General features: G+C 41.7%; 2 protein-coding genes across 8 annotated transcripts; one reads left to right on the top strand and one right to left on the bottom strand.

The window, feature by feature from the left end:
• The first annotated feature begins 1,043 nt into the window (after positions 1-1,043).
• Positions 1,044-13,049, top strand: LOC103713468 (transmembrane protein 184A). Its single transcript, XM_008800409.4, has 7 exons — positions 1,044-1,163; positions 1,313-1,489; positions 5,747-5,820; positions 11,288-11,437; positions 11,596-11,881; positions 12,106-12,339; positions 12,491-13,049. Exons 2-7 carry the CDS (start codon positions 1,340-1,342, stop codon positions 12,857-12,859), a joined length of 1,263 nt encoding a protein of 420 aa, XP_008798631.1. The 5' UTR covers positions 1,044-1,163; positions 1,313-1,339; the 3' UTR covers positions 12,860-13,049.
• LOC103713470 (pentatricopeptide repeat-containing protein At1g31790) lies at positions 12,948-25,721 on the bottom strand. Of its 7 annotated transcripts, none has more exons than XM_039119662.1 (3): positions 24,068-24,088; positions 16,844-16,941; positions 12,948-16,751 (listed from the first exon to the last, which is right to left on the bottom strand). In XM_039119662.1, the coding sequence occupies exon 3, from the start codon at positions 14,839-14,841 to the stop codon at positions 13,354-13,356; it is 1,488 nt and encodes a 495-aa protein (XP_038975590.1). In that variant the 5' UTR covers positions 14,842-16,751; positions 16,844-16,941; positions 24,068-24,088; the 3' UTR covers positions 12,948-13,353. The 7 variants fall into 7 exon arrangements, 3 of the variants coding, with proteins under 3 accessions (XP_038975590.1, XP_038975591.1, XP_038975592.1); XR_005508736.1 differs by having other exon boundaries at positions 16,338-16,751; positions 16,844-16,974; positions 24,068-25,721; XR_005508737.1 differs by having other exon boundaries at positions 16,338-16,751; positions 16,844-16,944; positions 24,068-25,721.
• Positions 25,722-25,740: the final 19 nt, after the last annotated feature.

Raw genomic sequence — 25,740 nt, 5'->3', positions numbered from 1 at the left:
CAAAGTTGTTTGGATGTCATACAAAATTATTTTTCAAGACCGTAACAATCAACATTTACTTTGAAGAAGATTCGACTATGGTGATTAAGTGAATTCAAGACTAGTTCAGCTATGATGACAGGCACTCACCGCTTCGTAACATATATAAGCCATTGAAAGAGTGTGGCTCTTTCTGGGCTACTCATGTCTATTAAGAGACGAACAGTGATACTAATTAGGCGTTCCTTCGTGGCTCATCATTATGGAGAGATTCTTTAAAAAAATTTAATGTTTTTTTTTGGCTGACTTTTTTTTCTAATATTATTGGCTCAACTCATACGAGTTTAGTTTGAGTCGCCATTTGTATCAAAAACTAATAATGATAATAATAATATATTTTTTTTAAAGGCCGTTATAAAATGCGCGACGTTGGGCGAGATTTCGTTTAGACGCGTCCAAGCTGTCGCGGCGGTGGATTCTCGATCAGCGGTGGCTTGGGGCCTTTAATCGGAGACGAGTTGTCGGGGGACTTATCCCGGCCTACAGATTTTCGGTTCCTTCGCCCGAGTGACTTGAGTCCTGACTCTTCCCTCAACCCTCCCTCTCCACTCTACGTCTACCCGGACGACGACCATCCTTTACGACAATACACCGTCACCAACGCCGCCACTGCCTGCCGTCATCGTTCTCTCCTCCTCATCCTCCTCCACCTACTCTTGTTGGTCTCCACAAGCGAGGAGAAAAGAAGAAGAGAGCCGACAACTCTTCCTCCCCCTCCTGCCCCTCGACCCTAGATTCCTCCCTCCCCTCCCCCTCCCCCTCCCCTCAAACCCAATTCCCCTCCTCTGCTACTCTTCCTCTGGAATTCCCATTCCGAGATTCCCCTTCGAGCCTTTCCTTCGCCCTTTTCCTCTTCCAGTTCCAAGATTCGCTTTCCGCTGCCAACTTTTTCCTCCAAATTATCCGCGATTCCCCTTTTCTTGAAAGAGAGGGGCGGCGGGTCAGGAGCCGCTAGGGTTTACTTCGCTGTTCCTCTTCCGCCCCTCCCCCCCCCCCCCCCCCCCCCCCCCCCCCCCCCAATTGCGGGACTCGAGAACTTTGCCCTAAGGGTCAGATTAATCCATGGGGCAGGCCAAGGCGAAGACGAGATGAGTCGGATTTAAAAGAAGAAGCTTTCTCCCAAGGTTCGTTACGAGTTCGGACCCTGTTATCTCTCTCGCTCTCTCCACCTTTTTTCGCCTCATAACTTTTGTTATATTTTTCAGTTTGATCTTCTTGAATGCTTTGGATTATTTATGTATTTATTTTTCCTTTGGATTCACGAACATGTTAGGAGGCACACTGGTTTTGGTTTCTTTCGATGATGGCGCCTATTCTTTTTGTCATCGTCGCATTCCCATGCACAGTCGGAGCCATAGTGCTGGCGATGCTCCACATATACAGGCACCTATTGAACTACACGGAGCCTACTTATCAGCGCTACATAGTTCGCATCATCTTCATGGTCCCGGTATGCTGGTTACTGATCTTGGCATTTTTATTTTGTCATCAGAAAGAAGGAAGAGAAACGGGCCCTAACTTGTTTCTAGTTGTTGTTGTTGTTGTATGGCTGACCGCTTTGAGGAGATGTGTGCTTAACTAGCATTCTTTCGTAATTGGTATGTTGATGCATTCTATAGTAGAGGAAATCGAGAAATCACTCTTCTTGTAGTTCTGCATGTTCAGCCACATTTTGCTTTTATGACATCTACCATCTTGTTTCTTTGTCTTCTTTGCGAAGTTCAACCTTTAATTTTGCTATATTTCTAGGCAGCTTGTTCTTAAGTCTCCAATATACCAAGATGTGTTTGCTTGCTATTTTTGTCACATATACCTAGGTGTGAGTATGGGTTCTAGATTGGAACTAAAAGGAGAGGGAGAGGGAGCGAGGGAGGGAGTTTATGCATCAAAGATCTGATTCCTTCTGATTTTGTTAGTCCTAGTCTCATTTGATTTGATATCATTTTTTTTTAATGATATAAGAAAGTAATTATGATGTGCGCATATGTGTACGGGAGAAATCACGATCTTTTGTAAATTTGTGTCTTTTTTATAACTTAACAAATAGTTGTTTATTTAGTACTTATGATTTATTTCCAAGTTTAGGATCTCTTTAGAGGCAGGGACCTGCAAATTTCTACTTTGTTTAAGAAGAATCAGCAATCTCGAGATCAGATGAACACGAGCACCATCAATACTAGTAGCATTATTATTCTGACCATTGCATGGTCATTACCCTAATAACCATGATCATCATCTTCATAGTTGTCTTCATTATCATCATGCTCATATGGTAGTTATCTTGGTCTTCCTCATAATTAAAATGCCTGCTATTCTGACCATTCTCCTTCCAGATGAAGTCTAGTTTATTTTCTTAAATGTTCTTCCTCCTAACTGCTATACTTATGTGTTTGTTAGTGCAGTACGTCTAACTTCTTCCACTCCTTTGCTTTGGTGCTATTGGACCCTCATCGTTGTCAATATCCTTTTGCCAAGTATCACTTCCTCTTTAGCATGGACAGCATTTTCTCATACCGATTCACGGTTATTCTCCAAATAGGCTTTATTTTGGATAATTAAGGGGATGACCTGATCATAGGCCTTCATATAACCACCATCATTTTGCATTCCTTTTCGGTTTGCCAAGTTCCTCTATCTTAGTATTGACACGAGTTAAGCAGTGATCTTAGAGTGGGTTCTTGATCCTTAGGTACATGAGGTTGAACATCTTCTATATCCGGCTAAAACTAATGAATATCTGGTATGACAGAGTACTCACAGTAATCTTCTATGTTGTATGGCAGAAGACTCACAATAATCTTTCCCTTGGTATAGCTTCCTCTACTACCCCCCAATTAGCGTAAAACAACAGCCTTTGAAAATACAATAACTCTTGTAATATAAATAGAAAATCTGCCATATTTTGGTCAACTAGAAATCATAAAATTTTTCGTAGTCCTCCATCTTCGTTGCAATGAACTCTTGATCTCAGAGTGCAAAATGGCCTCAACTTCTGTCTTCGAAGAGCACATCATGTACACCTTGATAATGATAGGCAAGATTTTAAGTTCCATTGTGGCATTGAGACAGTATGTAGTGTTTGCCATACATCAAAATGCATCACATGCAACCATGCCATGTGCTGGTCTAGGCTTGGCATGGTTTGTGCCAAGTGGCATGAATGACATGACTGGCACTTTAATCCTTTGTTGTAAGAACACACGTAGAATATTAGATTTTTTTCCCCTATTTCCTTCCACAAGTTCTTGTCATTGCATCTTTGACGTGTTTCTTTCTCTTTCATAACAATTATTTTCTTCAATCCATTGACCGCCCAATCTTCATGCTTTCTATTGTTGGAGTATGATCAGTGGGATAGATTTAATAATGTGGGCTTTTCATTCAGAAGATTAAATACATAAGCATCACCTGAAGAAAAACATGATAAGTCTATGATTTTGTGTCTATTGGTTACATGAATGTTGTATGGAGTTGCTTGTCTATTTTTTGTCACTAGGTAAATGCTTTTATGGTTTTACCCCCACCCTTTTCTGATTGAGTTTTACCATGATTGTCTAATATCTTGAGAACTTTGATCCTTGGGTCAATTAGTGATTCTCCTCTACATTGTCATTTCACTATCATGATGACTTTAAGCTTGAGGTGTGAGCAGGTGGTTGGGTTTGCATCCAGCTTGGTTTAGATGCAAACCAAATTGGCTATGTCTATGATTGGGACTTGGGAATAACCCACTTTTTATTTGACAAGTTAGAGACCGAGTCTGGGTTTGGTCCATTGTAAATGTATTGGATCATTATTCCATGTTGTTCTTGTTTATGTGATTTATATTGATGCCTTTGACTTTGAAACTAAAGTGTTGTTTACCGCGTATCATCTCCTACAAATATGGCTTTTAGTATATTTATTTCTTGACTTGCAATTTGCATGTAGACCCTCCTCCATAAGGCTAGAAGCTTATACTTTTATCCTTAGGTTTTAGGGTTGTATTAAACCATTACAACTTGTCTGTTAATATGTAAAAATACTTGAACACCATTGCAGCTATAACCATCCAATATACAATATGAAAGGGCATAACTGATCAATTCTTAAGTCAATTTTCCTTTGAAGATAATTTTGTGTTAAATCTATAGTGGCATATGAAACTTGATGGTAAGAGTATAGTCTTACATTTTTCGGTTTATTGGGTTATATTTCAAGAAAGTTACAACTTATGACTTTTAGATGGCTATTCTAAAAACCATATTCAAAGAGGTATACATGTTAAAACCATTTTTGTTAACTTATTGGCTGCACGAGCACTTTTTAATGCTTTTATGGTACTTATACATTCAAAATATATCTTTTTTCCATATGCAACACTTATGAAGGAACTATACAGTTATATGAAACTTGATGGTAAGGGTATAGTCTTACATTTTTGGGTTTATTGGGTTACATTTCAGCAAAGTTACAACTTATAACTTTTAGATGGCTATTCTAAAAACCATATTCAAAGAGGTATACATGTTAAAACCATTTTTGTTAACTTATTGGCCGCACGAGCACTTTTTAATGCTTTTATGGTACTTATACATTCAAAATATATGTTTTTTTCCATATGCAACACTTATGAAGGAACTATACAGTTTCATGTGCAAAAAACAATTTTTTGCTTTTTTATTGGCCTTTTAGTGCCCTTCTCACACTTATGGTTAGCAGAAATTAAAATTTATGGTTTTCCATCCATGTGCATAATTTGCAAATGGATTTAGTTTTGTGTGCCTGTATGTTTTTCCTCCAAGATGTGGGCATGCATTTGACTATTATATATATATGTGTGTGTGCACGCGCGCCTATGCATGCATGCATGCTCTTGTTCCCCTGCACATGATTTCCTTGCGTGTTTTCATTTGCTTTGCACAACGATGTCTCTACTTTATAAACACCTTTTTCCGTTGCAAGCTCACATATAAAATAGCCTATGACTTGTTGTTTTGCAATAAGTTGCTTGGATCTCTGTTTAATGTGCTCTCTTTCTCTCTCTCTCTCTTCCCCCACCCTCTCGGGGTTTCTTGTCCACTTCATTTGGTTTGGGCATCCATCAATTAGAGTGGCTTGGTTTTAAGTGGAAGGATTGGAAGTGAAGGGTGTGGGGTCTAAGAAGACTTGGATGGAGATGGTAGAAAGGTTATTCCCTTGACAAGGACAACCTATGAAGAAGGCTTCATGTTTCGACAGTATGATATGTCCTGCCAGTACTGTACTATTGTTCCTGATGGTAGTTACGCATCTTGGTGGTTCTTTAACCTCCCAAGTAAATTATACACGAGATGGGTGTGGGACACCAATTCTCTATTGAATTGGGAAGCCCTGACTGTCTTAGTTCATCTTGAATATCACAATTGTGGCTCGACACTTGGGATGAATGGGGATGATTAGGATGGACCTGGACACAATTTTTTTACTCTTTTTTGTTCATTCTTGTTGTTAGTGACTGTTCAATCCATCTCAATTTGACCATCCTGTTTGATTCTGTAATGCCCTTAGATCAAACCGAGATGGAGCTGGATATTGAGATTGAAACACTTGATTCATATAGTTGAATTCAAATAAATGGGAAATATTTACTGCTTATTCATATGCTTATGCATTAGAGACTAGTAGATTCTATGTATTTTTTTCACTATACTGCTTATATGGTTGATCATATTATCTCTTTTGGCAGGTTTATGCGTTGATGTCTTTCCTGTCCCTTGTCCTAAATAAGAGCTCAATTTACTTTAATTCGATCCGTGAAGTGTAAGTGACTTGATTATCCAGGTTCATGCTGAAAATTTATTGCAAGCTTATCATACACAAATTTACGAACAAGTCATTTTTCATTTTATCTTCTTATTTTAAGTTTTTCTTTATTCAAATTAAGTTTTTAGCACTTAATTCTCATCCATTGAGGTTTCTTAGAAGTTAGATTGGCTAAATGGGATGACAAAATAAATAGTTATACATCATGGTAAGACCGTAACAGGAAATTGCTTGTGGTCCATTGCTCAATGACTTTGTAGAATTTAGGGCCTCTGAGTAATACCTGCTGACAGTTAATTTTCTTCTGAGAGAATGCTTCTTGACCTCATAAGGGGAATTGAGAAATGATATCCACATGGACTGAACACTAGATACTGTTATACATCATGGTGATTCCACAACTGAAGGATTGTTGGTTGTGCACTACAGAAGACATTGCATTGTATAAAGTTAGGCCCTGGTAGTAATCTTGCTGACTATTAATAAACTTTTTTACTTTTTAGTTCTGTTTTTGCCTAATTGGTGTTCCTCCGAGGAACGTTGTTTCTCATTTCTCCTTTTTTTAAGCATCTGGACCACATTAGACTATATCAGGCCTAGTGGCATGGAAAACCACCCATTTATTCTCATTTTTGATGAAGGCTTGATATCATTTATCTTAGATTGCAAAGAGGGAATTTGTTTACCTGAAAAGTAGTGCATACGGTTTGTTTTATATATATATATATATATATATATATATATATATATATATTTATATATATATATATATATATTTATATATGTTTGTATGTATACATATATGTATGTATGTATATATGCATTTGACCAAGTTTATTGGGAATTATAGTAATTGATCTGTAGGGTTATTAATATATAGAATCTGTGGGCAAACAGAATTTTCTTTTTTAATATGAGCACGATCGGAATTGCCAAGTAATTATAATGTCTGCAAGAACTGTGATGGTTAGAACTCGTTACATGTGGGTAAAGTTGGTAGTTAAAGTTAGTGAGGATTGGTGGTGAATGAAGTAATGACAAGTAAAATTTTAGACTAAAGGAGGAAGTGTGATAGACTAATAGAAATAAATCTATTGTAAGGAGAAATAGTTTACATGCTTCCACAATTAACAACCAATTTTAGGAATAATTGGGTGCAGTAATATGGAGCCAACATGGTCAACATTGTCTTGTCATTATTTTGTTCCTTTTTTCTTCCCTTGAGGTTGGACTAGTTGGGGGTGGGAGGTGAGGGAAGGGAGGGCTTATATATGGAGACCTAAGTTGGGATTGTGGGAACATAGATACTGGTGGTACAAGAGGATACAAGTAAAGGCTTTGGGATGCAAGGCTTTAGTGCCCATTCTGTTGAGATGTGGCAAAATGATTTGTCTAATAAATCCTTATTGCTATTCACCTTTTTCTATTAAAAAAAAGAGATTTGATGCCAATGTGTTGGGATGGGCAAAACATAATTTATCTTTGGTCAACAATTTAACATTTATTTCTATGAGCGTTTGCTGACCTCTTGGAGTGGATCATGCCTGTCATATAGTTTTTGCTTTGAGGAAGAAAGCAAACAACATCCAATTATATGAAGTTTGTGTCTGAGAGCGAGTAAATTCTGTATTTTTGTTTCCACGCATGTGCAGCACGGAGAGAAGCTACCAACAGGATTAGGCTTGGAGAATTTTTTGATGTCATTGTTGAAGATCACTTGTTAAGATTTATGGGGGATGGACCAAGTGCGATAATCAGCTCTGGCATCATCCAGATCGTTGTTTGAATGATGCTCAAATTAGGATATCAGATAGGCAACAACTGAGGTATCCCAGGGCTTACATTAGTTAGCTGCTAGCACTAATGGGACATATATGGGCATCGAACGCATCAAATGATATAGAGTTGGCCCAAGAAAGAGGCTTATTGTTTCTGTTTGCATCGCATAACCTTTACTGTCCATGCTGGAGTAACATGCCCTTGCAACTTTCTTGTTTCTTTTCTTTTGTAAGTAGAGCATCTAAAGAGTGAAAAAATGTTTTAAAGACTTCTGATCAAGCGTAAGGGCGATTTATCTCGGTTTTCTTTTTTTTCTTTTCTTTTGTTTTTTTCCTGAAGAGGAATAAGAAGAGGAAACCAGCCAATTTTGGCCAACTCTTCTCTGTGTGCGTGTGTTTTTCTTTTGTCCTCTCTCTTTTTGTTTCAATTCTTCTGTAATCCAGCTGTTATCTCTTTTTATTACTGCTGATTGCAATGCAACTAGTTTTTGTTCCTAAAACTTGGAGAGATATTAAAAATATCTGTAATTTCACCTCATTGCCCAAATTTGTACTAACTGCTGTCGATCTAAAATTATTTGACATTAGTTCTAAAGTTTCTGCTGATTGATTGGTTGCTGTCCATCATCTTTTACTGCAAAATTAAGTTTTCTAGGCATGGCAACTCACCTTCTGATAGATCATCTCTCACACCCACATGACACCCTTTGTTTCTCTTGCATCCTGATTCCTTCAATCCTTGGATTTTTTTTAATACCTTTGTCATATTTTTTGGAACTAGACATTAAGCTAATATCTTGTACCAAATCCATAGTTTTCTATTCTTCAAGATTGACTGTTACTCATCTGTGGTCCTACTTTATTGGGTTATGCAATTCACTTGAACGTTGGGTCATCTACATCAATATGCTAATTTTTGATGAATCGTGGGGAACATAATTTGAGAGAAACCAGGCCTTTTTGAAAGTCAATTACATGATGTTCATTTTTGTTGCTGCTCCCTTGGTCACATGGAACCTTGGTTTAATGCCTCGTCTTTCTGATTCTTTGAAGGGCTTATTTGTTAATTAAGGTTGTGAAAATACTTGGGTATTCTGAGGAGTTACAGGATTGTTATTTGAGGAGATTTATTAATCACTAAAAAAAAGGTTTGCAGAATCATGAATGTGCTCTGCTGTGCTCTGCTGTTCTCTGTTGGCTTTGGCATGCTTAAGCATGGAAAGATCCTAACATTGTGCAAAGTTGTGCATGAAATGGGAATATGTTGGGGTTACCTGTATAATTTTCTCTTAGAGTACTTTGGTTGATTTACGGTGGAAAATGGACATGTTATGAACATTTAAATAAGAATTTCAAATCATCTTTACATGCAATTAGGAATTTTATGTAAAGAAATTTAGTTTTTGAAGCCAAATTAAACATACCGTTGTCTAATATCTAGCACAGAGTAGATATTAGACATGGATCATCCAACTAATATGGGTGCTGCCGATTTTCATGGCTTTTCATGCAAGTTATTAGGCAGACTATTGGATGGCACAAAGATATTTCCATATTGGCATCTTCAAGATTCGTTGAATTGGTATCAAAGATTGTATCGGCCGGTGGCTGGTTTGGTGTTGTACAGATCCGTACCATGCCGTTCTGGGGCATAGAGCTAGAGAGAGGGAGAGGGAGGAGAGGGAGAGGGAGGAGAGAGAGAGAGGAAGAGAGAGAGGTAAAGAGAGCGAGAGCGAGAGAGAGAGAGAGAGGGGGGGTTTGAGCTGTCACACGAGAGCTTTGAGAGCTCCAGGGGACCCCGAGAGAGAGAGAGAGAGAGAGAGAGAGAGAGAGAGAGAGGGCGGGGGGAGAAGAGGGAGAGAGAGACTTGGCTAGGGACCTCGTCGCAGGGGTGGCTCAAGGCATTTGGGGGCCTAAGTCCAAGTCACTAAGAGAGGTCTTTTTTTAAAAAAAATGATGAAAAAATTTTAATAAGTGCAAAATACTTTAAAATATTTATTTAAAAATAATTCTTCTAGCTTTTTGAGATGCAACATTACTAATCAAACTTTTGTACTCAAGATTCATAAAAATACTATTTTCAATCGATAATATAGCTAATCCATTTAATCTTTCTTATGATATAGTTGACCGCAAATAAGATTTTATCAACTTTAATTTTGAAAAACTTCTTCCAGCAGAAGCAACTGTTACAGGTATTGTTAACAATATCCCAACGGCTATTTTTGACTTCTTTTTTATTTAAACATATTCCCTAGTATTGAAATTCCATAAATGTTAAAAGGGTAGTAGAATCCTAATAAATTGGAGTAGCATCTAAAATATAGGGATTTGGATTTTGGGGCCTTCTTGGCGTGGGAAAAGAGAATCTAATCAATTTCTGAGGCCTTCTAGCATCGGAAATAGAGAAACTAAACAACTTTTGAGGCCTTCCATGTGTGGAAACTGGGAATAGAGGACAATTTATTACGTAATTTATTTCTTTGAAGCCTTCCCTATCATGTGGATGGAAGTTGAAAAAATAAACTTACATTAATTTCTAGCATTCATTGCTTATAAAAAAAATGGAAAATTAAGTAGGGGCCTTCTTTAGGTCGGGGCCTTAGGCGACCGCCTCAATCGCCTAAGGGTTGAGCCGGCCTTGCCTCGTCGTCGTCATCATATGCCATTGTTGTCGACTTTACAAGGATGGGGGGTTAGGGTTTCGAAATCTAGTGAAGCTGAGGGGAGATGATTTGAATGGGGGAGGGGAAAGAGCATTATACCAAATCGATGGCTTGAATAATGCTGTAATTGACTGGTCTGGTTTGGTACGTTTCAAACTGGCTGGTTTAGCACAGTTCGAGTAACCTTGGAACATCTTTCTGTTCGTTGTTTTAATATTAACCGGTGTTGCATATTTTTTTATTATTAGTGGACATTAGGTATAAACTTGATGATGTCTCCTGTGTTTGTAGTGTCTTAGTCATAGTCACAAGATGCTAGTTATCTTTTCAAGCCTTATTATGGCATGTTCTCAGCTCAATTAGTGAATGCTGCCTTTTCTTCAGGTCTTGTCATGCAAGCTAATTGGTGCACTTTTTGAGGCACATGGAGAATTCCATGTTGACTTATGTGTTCATCATATTAAAGCACATGGATGTTAACACTTTTTATTTATTATATTATCAAAAGTGCAACTTCAACAAACATATACTTTCGTCAACTTTCTTATGGCTGGGCTCTGCTGAGTACACATTGGGTCTGTGTCTTGCCATCACAATCTATTGCGATAAACTTCTGGTTTCAGATGCTCTGATGTAAAAGGAATGCATATTGCTGTCATTTGTATATCTGAGTTCATATTGTTGCCCAATACTTCTTTAGTGATATTGAAAAAAAACATCTTACACATTGGCCATCCAACCTTTTTTATCCTTTGTTTCTCATAAAAAGGGCCAACGTTTCGTCTTTTGTGGCTTTACTTTCTGGAGTTTCACTTGCATTTTGCACCCATTTATTCTTTACTTGTAGTTTTTTTGTTCTGAGCCGTATGAGATAGGAAACTCTCAAGTACAGTTCTAAAGAAGGGAACCTTTCCTTTTTTTTTCTCTGAAAAAGCAGTAATTGTGACTGCAATGTGAGGAATCTTACTCTTTTAGGATATTGTGCAGAAAACTGATGTGAAAATTCATGAACTGTTTCAGCTATGAAGCTTGGGTCATTTATAATTTCCTTTCACTCTGCTTGGCATGGGTGGGAGGTCCAGGTGCTGTAGTGTTGAGCTTAAGTGGTCGAGTTCTGAAGCCATCATGGTGCCTGATGACATGCTGTTTTCCTGCTATTCCTCTTGATGGGTGCGTGACTCATTGATAGATCCATCTTTTTTTCTGTGATTATTCATTCTATTTATCGAATAATTCCCTGTGTTTAATTTGTTAAAATACTTGGGTGGGATGAATTTAGTTGCATCTATTTTTTTCTGAATCATGCATTACTGATTGTGGTCCAACAGACGTTTTATACGGAGATGCAAGCAAGGTGGTTTGCAGTTTGTGATCCTGAAGCCTGTTTTAGTCGTGATTACCTTCATACTCTATGCAAAAGGAAAATACGAAGATGGAAATTTTAGCGTGGACCAAGCCTATCTTTATATCACAATTATGTACACTATATCATATTCAATGGCATTGTATGCTCTTGCCTTGTTCTATGTGGCATGCAGAGATCTGCTTCGGCCATTCAACCCAGTCCCAAAGTTTATCATAATCAAATCTGTTGTTTTCCTCACATATTGGCAGGTATTTGTTCTTAGATTAATTCTGTTCTTGTTTAGGTAGTGTGAGGCCCTCTTGTTGACTGGTTCAGACAGTCATATTGTCTGTTCAGATAGTTGAGGGAAAAGTGAATGGTGGTGTGCAGGTTACTTGTGGGGAGGATAGATATGTGATTTTTTCCCTTCTCACGTCTCTAGCAAACATAACTGTACCTTTATATGAAAGATATTGATCTATCTTCGATGCAGGGTGTCTTGGTTTTTCTTGCTGCCAAGTCTGGGTTTATAGAAAATGCAGAAGAAGCTGCTGATTTTCAAAACTTCATTATATGTGTCGAGATGCTTGCAGCAGCTGTGGGCCACTTATATGCCTTCCCCTACAAGGAATATGCGGGTGCCAATATTGGTGGATCCGGTGGTCTGAGTGGAAGCCTTGCTCATGCTTTGAAATTCAACGACTTTTACCATGACACCGTTCACCAGGTGATCTCTCTAGAAAACTATTACTTTGTGTCGCTGATGGATTTTTTTTTCCCTTGTTTTTTTCACTTTGGCGGAAGTGTTGAGAGTTTGAATTGTATAGAGATACGCAGCTTTTGTTGTTGTCTCAGCATGATTTTTTATCTTGATGCAGTTTGCCCCAACCTATCATGACTATGTGCTTTACAACAGTAATGATGGTGATGAGGGAGCACGGAAGTATCGATCACGCACCTTTGTGCCAACCGGGCAGGAGATGGATGCTGTTAGAAGGAACAAACACATGTATGGGGGCAGATTAGACGAGATACAGCTGCCCAGCGTCTCCACATCTGGCTCCAATAGCCCTGTGATATCGAGCACATCACACAACCAGATGGACCTTGAAGCAATCAAATCTTCATTGCTCAAAGAAAGTGCTGCTTCTGCTTCACAGCCATATGATCTCTCAGTGTTGGTTGACACGGATCTTTGTAATTACCCTGCCAAGGTTCCTGCAGTTGATGACTCGAACAAAAGATGATCTCTAATGTTTTGTGAATGCTTCAGCAAAACAGACATTTTTAGCAATCAAACAAGGAAGTTGTGTGTTGTGCTTGAGTGGGAGTGATTTTTTTCATATAACATGCTGAAACATGTCCCTGCTGATTGTGTCAAATCGATGCAAGCTCCCCATTAATATACTTGTCATAATATCCATCAGTTTATTGCTAGGTTGGGTTGGTGAAATTTTTTACAGCTATCTGTCCAAGTTGTGTTCAGATCCTCACTTCGGGGGCCTATCGGCCAACGAGCAAATACTTTGAGATTGTTTCTTTGTTTCTTGCCGCTAAACGAAGACCTTCTTGGGGACCAGATGATGATCCAAATTCCTGGTGTCTTCTCTGTAGTCTGTAGCTCTGTACAGCAGGGCTCTCCATATTAGCACAGGACTGAAAACTGATGGAAAGTAGGCCTTGTAACATGCAAATGCTTCCATGGTTTTGAGAAGGGAAACTTATATCGCACCCTCTTTGTTTAATTTGTACGGTTTTCTGGACGTTGCAAAAATCGGCTGCTACAGGCGATCCTTACTTCGCTGACTATCAATTCCTGAGGCCTGACTCCAGCCGCCCGCATCTCGTACAGCAACCTGATCGCCTCCGAGCAGCATCCGCCGCGTGCGTAGCCGGCAAGCATCGCATTCCAGCACACGCAGTCTCTGGAGCCAGCGATCATTTCGAATGCCCTCCTCGCGTCTTTCAAGAGCCCATGCTTGGCATACATATCCACCAGGCTGCTCCCCACAAACCGATCCTCGTCCACCCCGAGCTTGACGGCGCCGGCGTGGACCTGCCTCCCACCCCAGCCACCATCCCCGATCCTCGCACATGCCGCGAGAATGCTCGAGACGACGTGACAGTTCCTCCTGTGCCCCGCTCTTCCCATCTCCCTGAAGACGTACAAGGCCTCCTGGAACCGCCCCTCTCTGCAGCATCCGGTGATCATGCACGTCCACGCCGCGGCACCCCGAGAACGAACTCTTATCCTTTCAAAGACCCTCCGGGCGCTTTGATGGCATCCGAGCATGCTGTAGCACTGAAGCAGGGAGCTGCCTATCCCTCCGCACCCAATAGCACCGCTTTCTCCCAGCACCTTGAGGGCTAGCCCATGCACCTGCCGGGCGACTCCCGGCTCCCTCGCTCTGACGCATGACCTGAGCGTCGTGACAAGGACGAGGGCGTCCGAGTAGCGATCGCCGGGCTCCACCGCGGACTCGCGCATCTCCGTGAACAGCTGCAGTGCTTCCCGGTGGCCGCCGTTGTGGGCGAGGGCGGCGAGCATGGCGGCCCACGACATGGCGTCGCGGAAGGGCATTCGGTCGAACATCTGGCGGGCGCTGTCCGGTTGGCCGCAGGCGGCGTACATCAGCAGCAGGCGGTTGGCGAGGGGAAGGCCGGCCGCGCGGCGCAGGAGGCGGGGGCGGCTCCGCTGGATGTGGGCGTGGACTTGGGCGCCTTGGAACGCGTCCCCGGAGTGGGTGCACTCCCTGACGAGGGACAGGTACAGGTCCGCCTCGATGGGGAGTTGAAGGCTGTCCATGAGGTGCAGGACGTCGGTGGCCGTACAGGTCTCTGGGACGACACCTCTTCCTGCATCCTCCGCATCACTGCTAATGCTGCTGGTATCAGGGGCGGGTTGGTTCTTTTCGGGGGTGTTGGAGATAGGAAGGTGGGGCTGTTGTCCATTCGTGGTGGATAGCTTTTGGGGGCGTTGCAGCAGCGGCGGCAGAGCTTGGGCGGAAGGTTGCGTTGGTGATTGCCTCCACCGCTGCCACCTCGATGTTGTTGTTGTTGCTGTTGACGATGTTGCGGCTGTCGGGGTAGCCACGGTGCTGTTGTTGGACGGAAGGAGGTGGAGATGGAGCTGGAAGTGGTGCTGCCTGGGGGCGACGAGTGGTGGTAAAGGGACTGTGGCTGCCTCTGCTGCTGCTGCTGCTGTTTTCACAACCAGTGCGAACCCCATGGCTTATGCTACTTGCGACGTTGGTCCTCGAGCAGTCGGAGGAGCTGCCGCTCGGAGCCGCATCCTGCCAATAGCAGGCACTTAGATTGACGCCAGCAGTGGACTAGGCTGTCACTTATTGGGCGGCCGGCCTCAGCTTCAGGTAAACTAATATTAGACAGACTCGAGCCCGGTCAGGCCTTCGGGCTACTTCCTGGATATAAGCCCGGCAGCTTGGGACTTTGGCCCAGATCTCGAACTTTCTGGACCAAGTGGACTAAATGAGAAAAGGCCTCGGAGTGCATGGGGAGATGACGAACGGGCGGATCTCGTCGGTGAAGCAGCTGCAGTGGAAGGGGCTGGAGCCGTCTCCGAGCAACTTGATCTCCACCATTCTCGCCTTCTCCCCTCCCCCTTCCCTATTTTCTCCTCACACGCCCAACCAGATCGATCGACACCGCTCGTCAGCTAAGATCACCACCTCTTCCGCTTGGTTCAAATGCCGGCGGGATGGATCCCACAATCCCTTCGCCGGCGTCATCACCGTTATCATTCTCCTAGCCGTCTTCCCATCGGATGCTTCCAGGTTGACGGCGACTATGACGACGACAGCCACGGGGTTCTGTCCTTTTTTTTTTTTTTTTTTGCTAAAGGGGGCTCTGTCCTTCACCCAGGTCGTTTACAACCGCGTTATGAACCTTATCACCAGCTTTGTGAACGACGCCAGCAAGAACTTGGACTTTTGCATCAAGGACTAGTTAGGTCGGAGAAGGTGGCTGCGATCGAGGAGATTGAAGGACAGCACCAGAATGTCGCCTTTCGGAGGACGAAGCTCTAGCCGCTGCCTCCTGAATCAAGTGAATAGGGCACCGGTCGGGTCGTGGGCAACGTATATGTATCCTATAATCCTGAGCTGAGGTTGGGCTTGGGCTGAGCCGATGTAAATTCGAGCCCAGCCAGTCTAATGGACGGGCTCAAATTTCAGGCCGATCCGGTCTGTCGGGCTTACAAATCAGATCCAGAACCGTCCAAAACGTTTTGAGCTCCAGGCTCAATTGCCACTCAACGTTGCATCCTGCCAATCGCAGGCATGGAGATCAACACGAGTGGTGGGACCATGTCTCTGGACCGCAACTTACTAGGCGTCGCATCCTCCCAATCGCAGGCACAGAGAGGGCCATGGGGCGGCATAAGCGCTTGCTGCAGCCACGACTAAAAGTAGCTCCCTCCACTCGATGCCTGCATGGTTTGCTCCAGTTCCTTCACTTTGGAACTCAAAAGAGTTGTTATGACCCCATTCCTAGGCTAAGCTGGATCCGGTCTTGTTTGGACCGTGCACTTCGCGGACCTTGTGTGTCTACCTTTCCATAGCCATGCATACTCTGAAGCAATTTACCCAAGTACCCCATTCCTGTGCCCATTAATCATGACCTGCTTTAGTAGTATAATATATCTTGTTTCCATGCACGGCAGAACAATGATATCATGTATAATGTAGAGACTAAAAACACATTGGATTGCATGCAGTAACTGGAAGCTTCGATTACTCCAACATCATCATGAACGAATACAGCCAGCTTCTACATGAAACCCTTCTATTGAAGCAAGTATTCCGGGCAATGCCTTCATTTGAAAGATTAAACAAAAAAAAAACAGAAAGGAGAAAAAGGTTTTTGATCTCTCTTATCAGATCATCTGAGAACTTCAATCAGCCTACAACTGATACCTTTTCCATTACTCCTGCCTTAGACTACAAGAACCTCACTCTTTGTTTCTGATGCTGATTACAGTTTTGCCACTAACTGGAGAAGAAGATGAGCTGGAGATGCATAAAGTGGTATGATAACTGGTTGCGCATGACTGGGATGATCCCTTGGAGGATAGAGCACCTCGAGAATATGCATATCTGACAAAATCTTGCTCTCCCACACCTGCACAAGAACATCAAATAAGCGCTACCTCATTCTCCACCTCTAAAACAATATATGCTCTTAAAAAGATCGTGATATTAGTAAGCAATTACCTGCCACCAACATTGATAATGGCAAGGATATGGCTAATTAATTCAACCATGGGTGCCTAAACTTCTCTTAAATAGATGAGGAAGAGAGAAACAGGGCACTGCTGCCAAATGCACCATCACAACTTCATTATCTACAATTATTTAGATTACACAAACAAAAAGGAATGATTAAGTAATTTAGTCATGCTTTATCAAGCAGTGAGCACAAGGTTGAGCTGCAAATTAAACTAGGGGGTCAATGGCAGAATCTTATCCTCAAGATATGATAGTTTTGACTGGAGACTTCTCCAAGTCATCTAGCAAGAAGAACCAATTCATAAATCACATTACTCTAGGTTACCATGACTGGACCACCTATGAAGTAGTAAGCATGCTCTGCATCCAGTAATGGTCAACATGACATAAAAATGAACAACAGAAGCTTGACACTCTAGCCACAGAGAAGTTCAGGTCAGCTGTAGATCATCATCTCAGCTCAACTATTGGAACAAAAAGCTTCAAGTCTTGCTAGTGCTTCTTTCGATGATATTGATAAATGCAGCATCAATGAACAATCTTCTTTGTGCAAACTGAAGCTGATTTTGCAAAAATAAACTAAAAAGACTATTAGGTAACTACTGCCTTTAAGTAAACTAGCACTTGACATGTGTTATTCAGGTCACTGGTCTATGGATGACCATGATTCCTTCACATGCAATGCGAACACACAAGGATTGGAAAAAAGCATCCGCTGACAATCATGATACTGTAAGTCCTAGGGCAGCCACTTTGTGGGGAAAGAAACAATCAAGGTTAGGTCTGTCCCAGTCCACCCCTCACAGGACCCTGGGTTGCGGAAACCATAATCACGTAAGGGGCCCATGATCCCATCACATGCAAAAAATGATAAATAAATTTAGGGCGAGCAGTCAAGATTTCATACACCAAACATTGGGCTTTATATATGATTCAATTAGATAACTCCTCCCTATCATAGATAGATAAAGGAAAAAAAGGAAAAAAAAAGAGTATCTTTACTAGTCTCCATTGTATATAAGGAAAAAGAAACACTGGCAAAGAAAAATATGAATGTAAATATAGAATGCTAAGCAGGAGGATGGATCCTGTATTCAGGTGGAATTGGAGTAATAGATTCGTATAAACTAGCCAACTACGATAAGATGAAACCATTAATACAGAAAATATGCAATTATGGCATGCAAAATAGGAACTTACCCGAGATATATTCAGTAAGATAATTATGGAACATGAAACTTTATCCTATGCATAAGTTCGAGAGTATAATCCTGACCTCACTTATAATCCAATTTAGCGATAAAACTTTATCCCCTGCCAGGTTTCTGTCGCTAAATTTGGCAACATTTGTTATGTTGCAAAAAGAATTTTTTTTTTAATTAAAAAAAAGCCTTCTAGGCTTGGTCCTTTAGTTATATTTATACCACTAACAAAAGCAAGGATCAATTTTGAGCCCAACCAAGGACAATTCTGTCCTTATCACAATCAAAACTCTGGTTATCTAGTTTAATAATTTGAGTTTTAGGGTTCATAACTTGAATTTAGATTGTCTGTCCTATGTTTATATTATATTACAATCATAGTTTTTAGCAGCATAACTTAAAGATCTAAGCATAAGATTTAATCATCTTATATGTATTAAACAAGCTTGTTTTCACCAAGTTAACAAGTCTGAAGATGTTAGGATGGGATGAGGCACATCTTCTTTTTTTTTAATTCAAATTTCTTTGCAAGGTTGTCAAAAGGAAAAGCCGCCTTTAACACATTGCCTGAGGCACTAGACACCAAAAGGCAACCGTCTTAACCAGCGTTACCTAGAACTTGGCACAGATGCCAAGTGTGTAAGTGTCCCCAAGTGTCTGACACAGCAACCTCCAAAAATCTATGCATAAGTACAAGGCATATCTTATATATGTATATACACACTCTGAGATAGGCCCCGCTCCCCTCAAGAGCAAAGGAATATCAACTCCAAAATCAATAATGGGGAATCAAATCAAAAATCCATATCGTCGATCATGATTTATGCTGCTAAAAATGTCTAGAAATCAAAAAATGACGTGTTTTGGTGTTCTTGAACCTATGCATGACACAAAAAAGAATGGTTTTCATTATGGTAGCATGCTAAAATACATGAAAAAGTATTTAAATTGAGAATATATATTATTGATCATGATCTACACATGATAAACATACATCCACGCATACATAGATACACAGCATGCATGCATGCATGTATGCTACATATAGATGTATGCATGGATGTACGTATGTATGTATGTATGCTAGAATCAACAAATGCCACCTCGCGTTGTTCTCTAAATTTTGGGTCTAGAGCATGTATACATACAAGTCAACCAATTTTGATACATATTAGTCGACCGATTTTGATGCATACAAATATGTATGTATGCATGCATGCACGTATGCAATAGTAACAAAAATGTATTGTTTTGAGGTATATCAAGATTCAATTTTCGGTTCATACTTCGTTGACCAATCCTTCCTAATTCACATCTTTATTGAAAAAAATTCTTTTGTAATTTCTTACATAAGGACTCAGAAAATACCGGATTTCCACCTACACAAGCAAATTGTTGATAAAACTCCAAAATAGCATTTTCTTTTGACTCAATTTATTTTTCTCCTTATCATTTGGAGAAGATAAGAAAAATTACATACATACATATATACAAGTCAACCGATTTTGATATTTAGAACATAGCAAAACATAGTCTCATATTATTTTAATTGTTCAATTTTGTGTCCATATAATGCAGTGTCTAAAAAACCACCAAAATACATTAATTTTGTTTCTAGGCATTTTTAGTGGTATAGATTATGATCAACATAGATATTTGATTTGGATGTCTCGTTATTGATTTTGGAATCGAGAAGAGTAGATACATTCTTCTCTCAAGACGTGCAAATTCCCTCTCTCTCTCTATATACACACACACATACATATATGTGTGCGTGTAGTTTGAGTCTTTTTGTGTATGTATGTATGTACGTATTTTTGTCATGTGCTCGTGTCTTTTGACTATTATTCAAAAAAAAAGAAACTTAAAATTTTAGATGCTATTTAACAAATAAATTAATAGAATACCCATGGCTTTGCAAGTTTTTTAATTTATTTTCTAAATTCATCTATGATGTGTTAAGATACATAAAACGATAACTACTTGTGATATATCTAATTTAAAATATATGACGTTTCGCTTAAAATGTTCATATAATTATGATAGCTTTATATTAAAAATTCAATGATAATTTGTTTTAGACATCCATATAACATTGACAACTTTATATTACAAACATAAGAACCTTTTCTTGAGGTGTCTAGAAAAACATAAGGACATTTCTTGAAGTGTCTAGAAAAACTTAATGACACTTCATTGAAAGGGGCCAACATTGAAAACAAAGATTTTTCTGCATGACAGTCCAAAAAAACCAAAAAAAAATCTAAGTGTTGGACACTTTTTGCTGACATCGGTAGGACACTTCAAAGTGGAATGTCCAACTATGTCATGTCTTGTCTTGCCATATTCAAGTGTCCAAAAGTGTCGGCACTTCCAGACAGCTTAAAAATGAAGTTTCTAGGTAACAAGATTTGAAGAAAGCAAATATTATAAGATTAACTGTTCAGGCCTCAGCATTCTAAGTCATAATCATCTTGAACATTAGATATCGTATTTTACATCTTTTGAAACATCGTATAAAAAATACCACTTTCTATAACATGTTATAAACAAAAGTCAACAAAAATAAGTCACTGAACATCCTAGAGTAGCCTTTAATTAGGGCTCCAATAGACCAAAATCAATGTCAAAATAAAGCTAAGAAAGCTTTAAAGAATGATTAAAGAGGACAGGAAGAATATTGTTGGACATCGAAGAGGTGCTCGCCGATCACCCCCTGTTTTCTCCTAAGCGCTCGCCTAGGCATCTCCTTAGCAAATTCGCCTCTCTCGGGGATTGTTGAGGTGCTTAGGTGTTGCCTTGGCAAGCCCAAGCACCAAGGCAAGCACCTAGAGTTCCTTTGACAACATTGTTCCTTTGTTCATAAGTTCAGTACAAAAGGTAGGATGAATATATGTTTGGGTTTCTTCAGTTCAAGTAATTATCAAATATGCCTGTAGGAGAAAGTTAAGCCCATGTCTTAGAGAAAAGTTTTTGTCCTTTTCCTTTCTTATCCTCCTCCCTTTAATATGGCTGCAGAACATTTTAAATTTCAGATAACCTTTATAGGTTTTGATTATCCAAGATAGGTTCCGCAATATCATAGGACAACAACATTTGGTCTTCAAAATTTTGGATGAACATGAGCTGACAAGGATCCTACTCATTTTCGTGCCTTAAAGGTGACATATATAGTGTAAGAACACAACCTCGAGATTGATGTCACCATAAAAGTTTCTACATTTGCAACTAAAAAGAGAAGAAGAAAGGTAAGAGAATCAACATGGAAGGGGAACAATAAAAAGTAAGGTTGATGATTGGATATGAGTTCAAAGTTTTAGACTCATTCTGATACAATATCAAGACTCCAATTTACAAACATTGAATAAAAAGCCTTGATTCAGCACTCAAAGCCATTTAAAGAGCAGATATTTAAGCAGCAGCAACCACTCATAAAAATATATATGTGCAAAAAAGAAAAAGTAGAACATAGAAGAACAAATAAGAAAGTGTGTCCCTTAAGCTGGATTTTGTACTTCTCTAAATTATTAAACCCATGCATTAATCATGCTGTTAATTAAAGCAAGGTCTGGAAAGTCATGCCGAACTACCTGCTCTAGGGCATACTAAACTAGACTGCTCGGTTACTAGTAAGATTCAAAGGTTCGAAGCGAGATGATCACCCTCCCTCTCTCATCTAGCTCTCCTAACACTTCGAACCCTAGCCTCCCCTCTCTCCCTCTCCCACCTCCTCCCGTGGCCCCACTCATTGTTAGGGTTCGCTCAAAGCCCTCATCATCGAATCTGACCTTCTTTCTTCGTCGCAAAGCTCTCGAAGTCCAATGAAGCCCTCCTCCTCTAGATCTAGCCTCTCTCTCTCTCTCTCTCTCTCTCTCTCTCTCTCGCTGCAAAGCCCACGAAGCCCGTCAAAGCCCTCCTCCAGATTCGGCTTCTCTCCGACCTCTCTCCCTCGTTGCAAAGCCCTTGAAGCCCGTCCAAATCTGTCGAAGTCTAGCCAAGTGAGCCGCCCCCCCCCCCCCCCCCTACTCTCTCCCTCTTCCTCTCCCTCCTCCTCTCACCCTCCCTCTCCCTCCTCCCTTTCCCCCTCCCTCTCCCCCTCTCTCTCCTTGTTTCAATATGCTCCAGTAAGGTACGGTACGGACCATACCATACTAAACTAATTGCCAGCTGGTACAAGCTCCAGTACTGATCTAGAAAACCTTTATTACAAGTAATTAAGTGTATAATAAATGTCTTATATGTTGTCTTTTATTAGTTTTTTTATGCCTTTTGGTATGTTGTACATTCATCCCTTTCAAGTCAAGGATGAATTAATTGTCTTATTAATTGCATTAGAACCGTGGATATATCTAATGCTTGTGCCTATATATGGTGGTACTATCAAAATGAAAGGGACAAGTTGTTTGGAACTAAATTATCATCTTAGAGTTAAGAAGCGTGATCTTCTAAGGTTTTCTTATTCTTATTCCCGTGGAGGAGTCCTCATGGGTGGCAAGCCTATATTTTGCGATTGCCCTTGTATCATCTCCTCTACTTCTCCAAGGTCCAGCATCAGAAATGTAATGCCACAATTTGCTCATCACTATGTGGCTCCTAGTATTGGTAATAGGGTACCACCTATTAAAGGCCAAAAGGTAGAAGTGCCAATAGTAAGTGGCTGACTATCCTTATTACAATCTAAAATCATATGGGCATCATGTATTTATATTATGTCCTAGATATATTATGTCCTAGTTATATTTTACAGTATAATTTAAATAGCGTTATATAGCGTATCATACAATATCATCTATTAATACATGTAAGGCCTGCAGCCTATATGATCTACATCAACATGTACCCAGTCATATTAGGCAGATGCGCTTAGCTATCTGCCACAATTGTTATGTGCAATACTGACTTGATCATGACCCACCCTAGTGAGTGTCGAAAAAATGGGATAAACAAATCCATGATTTAACCATTTTCCCCTTGGGCAAGTGTAGAAAGTACTGGTCATTCCTACGAAATGAGGGAATTTGATCTCACAATATATTTTCTTCTCAGGCTTGTTCCTTATTCTAGGAATGACAATTCAACATGGGAATATAAATAGCAATCCTATCTTAAACTCTTTTGCAATCAAATGCAGCCTAAGACTTGTGTACTTGTTAAAAAGAAGTGTCTCTTGATACACTATTATTTAAATGCCGAAATGTAGTGCATTCAAAATTCCACATTGCATAGTTTCATATAGTTGGTGATACACGTTCTGGTGTATATTTTTCAATATGTATAAAACTAGCGTATCTTGGGTCTACAACACAGTTCTATGCTGACCCTTCTCAAGATGCATGATAACTCGAGAGCATATCTAACATGCACATATAGAATTTGGCAATAGAGACAATAATTTGACAAACATATATTGAAAAATCAAAAAAATCTGGCCAGATACTAGGGTTGCTAGGATAAATTCAACAGGACCTCTTGGAACCAGCTTACATTCTTAATTTTCAAACAAGTTGCCAGTTTACAGCAGAACAAACCCTGATAAGGTCTGCTTGACGAATTAAAGAAGCAAGGCTACAGTGAAATTTAAAAAAAGAAGAGACGAGAGAGAGAACTAAGATTTGTCACTCATATCTGTTGCCTATCATGTTTTAAATTATGATAGTGAACATGTAAGCAATTTGCCTTATGATATGCTCCTCATACTGACACAAAGTTTAAGTAATAGAGTTTGCTTGATGTCAGCTAATAGGTCATATGCATAGCAATGATTACAATGCATGCTCTTTGCAGTTCTCGGATTATGACAGGAAATAGCCAGCTGTGTATGTCTCTATCACCAGCTTCTTCCTGCTGCACTGACAGAAGCGCAGAGCAAGAGAGTCGAAGACCACTCTTCCAGCTCTACTGCAGTGAAAGAATTTTGAATACCTAATTGTTTTAGAAGCATGGTCTGCTTGATTCAGCCATCAAGCTAACTAAAAGAATGAAAACGAAGAACTGATAAGATGCTTACTGCAACTGATCGGAGCAGCTTGGCCTGCCGGAGCGAAGTTTATATCCTTATAATTAGAAGGGGAAGCCCTTGTGCTTGACCGAGCGTGACGACTCTGCCAACCGTCCCGACCCCTTGACGCTGGCGTAATACTCCATGAGGGCCCCGGCGACGTCCTCCAGGTGGCACCGCACGAATACCTTGAGGAAGCGCGGTTCCTGCATCCTCATCGCCGTGACGAGTGCGGGCCCCTTGATGCGGGGCTCGAGGCCCATCTCCTGCAGCTTGAGGCCGAGCAGGTACCGGGGCCTGAGCACCTTGTCGAGGTTGCAGTAGAGGAGGAGGGGCTCGTCGAGGACGATGCGGGCCGGGAGCTTCATGGTCCCCACGATGTACGTCATGTTCCGCTGGACCTTGTCGATGGAGAGGGTGAGAACGTTGGGGGTGCGGGCGAAGAGCCCCATCACCTCGTCGGGCGAGAAGCCGAACTTCTCGAGGTTGGCCAGCTTGGCGCGGAGGGTCTCGAGGCGGGAGACGGCGACGATAGAGAGGGCGTACTTGTACATGGCGGCGGTGGCGGGGAGGCAGGTGCGGCGGACGAGGTCGAGCTTCTCGTCGTTGAGGGAGGAGCGGGGGATGATGGTGGGGCGGGAGACGAGGAGGCGGCCAAGGTCGCGGCGGGCGACGCCGAGGGCCTCGTACAGCTGGACGCAGGGGCGCATGGTGCGATCGACGTCGTAGGTGAGGAGGGAGGGGTTGCGGACGACGGCGCGGCGGAGGGCGGCATCGTAGGGGAAGAGGGTGCGGAGGAAGTCGAGGCGGCCATCGAGGCCGAGGGCGAGGCTGCCAAAGAGGAAGCGGGGGCGGCAGGTGATGATACGGACGAGGTCCGGGCCGAGCACGCCGAGGCCGCGCAGTACCTGGAGATTGGACTGGAGGGCCGGGAGGCTCACGCGGCGGAGGGCGGGGCGGCGGTCCAGGATCTGGAACACCTCGGACTCGGTGCATCCCCACCGCCGGAACACATCGGCGGCGTCCGTGGAGGAGGGTCCTCCTCCTTCATCTTGGGACGGGGAAGGCAGGCCGAGGCCGTTGTTTAGGGTTTCAGGATCGACGCCTTCACCAGCATCAGCCGGGTTGGAGGAAGCGACGGAGGAGAAATAAAAAGAGGAGGAAGGGGAAAAACAAGGGGCGCCGCCGGTGGAGAGGAGGAAGATAGGGCCAACGGATCCACCGCCGCCGCCGCTAATAGGAGTAGGAGGAGTAGGAGGGGGGACGAGGATAGAGGAGCGGCAGCGAACGAAAAGGAGGCGAGTGAAGAGGGCGGCTCCTGCTGCTCGCATACCTCCTGCAGCAGCATTAGCATTACCACATCGGCGATTTTCGCCACCGCCGAAAGAGGAAATGAATGCTGCTTGATGGGGACGCCTTAACCCGCTTCTTTCGCTTCGCTGATCGCTACCATTGGATGAGCCGAAGAGTTGTGAGGAACGGCCCTGGTCCGCGTGAGTCCAAACTTTTAGGTGCCAAGGTGATGACATTGAGCTCTACCATACATCCTACTTTGAACCCGGGAAGGAGGGCTAGACCGGAGCCCCCCGAGCCTGCATAGCGAAATTAGGAGGCCAAGACGAAAGGAATCTACAAGAAGTTGCCTGTGGCACAAGATCAAGCAGCCAAAAATAGAGATTCCA

The sequence above is a fragment of the Phoenix dactylifera genome, unplaced genomic scaffold (assembly GCF_009389715.1).
Source record: "Phoenix dactylifera cultivar Barhee BC4 unplaced genomic scaffold, palm_55x_up_171113_PBpolish2nd_filt_p 000591F, whole genome shotgun sequence".
NCBI classification, from domain to species: domain Eukaryota; kingdom Viridiplantae; phylum Streptophyta; class Magnoliopsida; order Arecales; family Arecaceae; genus Phoenix; species Phoenix dactylifera.
The sequence above is the reverse complement of the archived record's forward strand: the minus strand, read 5'-3'. Positions and strand labels throughout refer to the sequence as shown.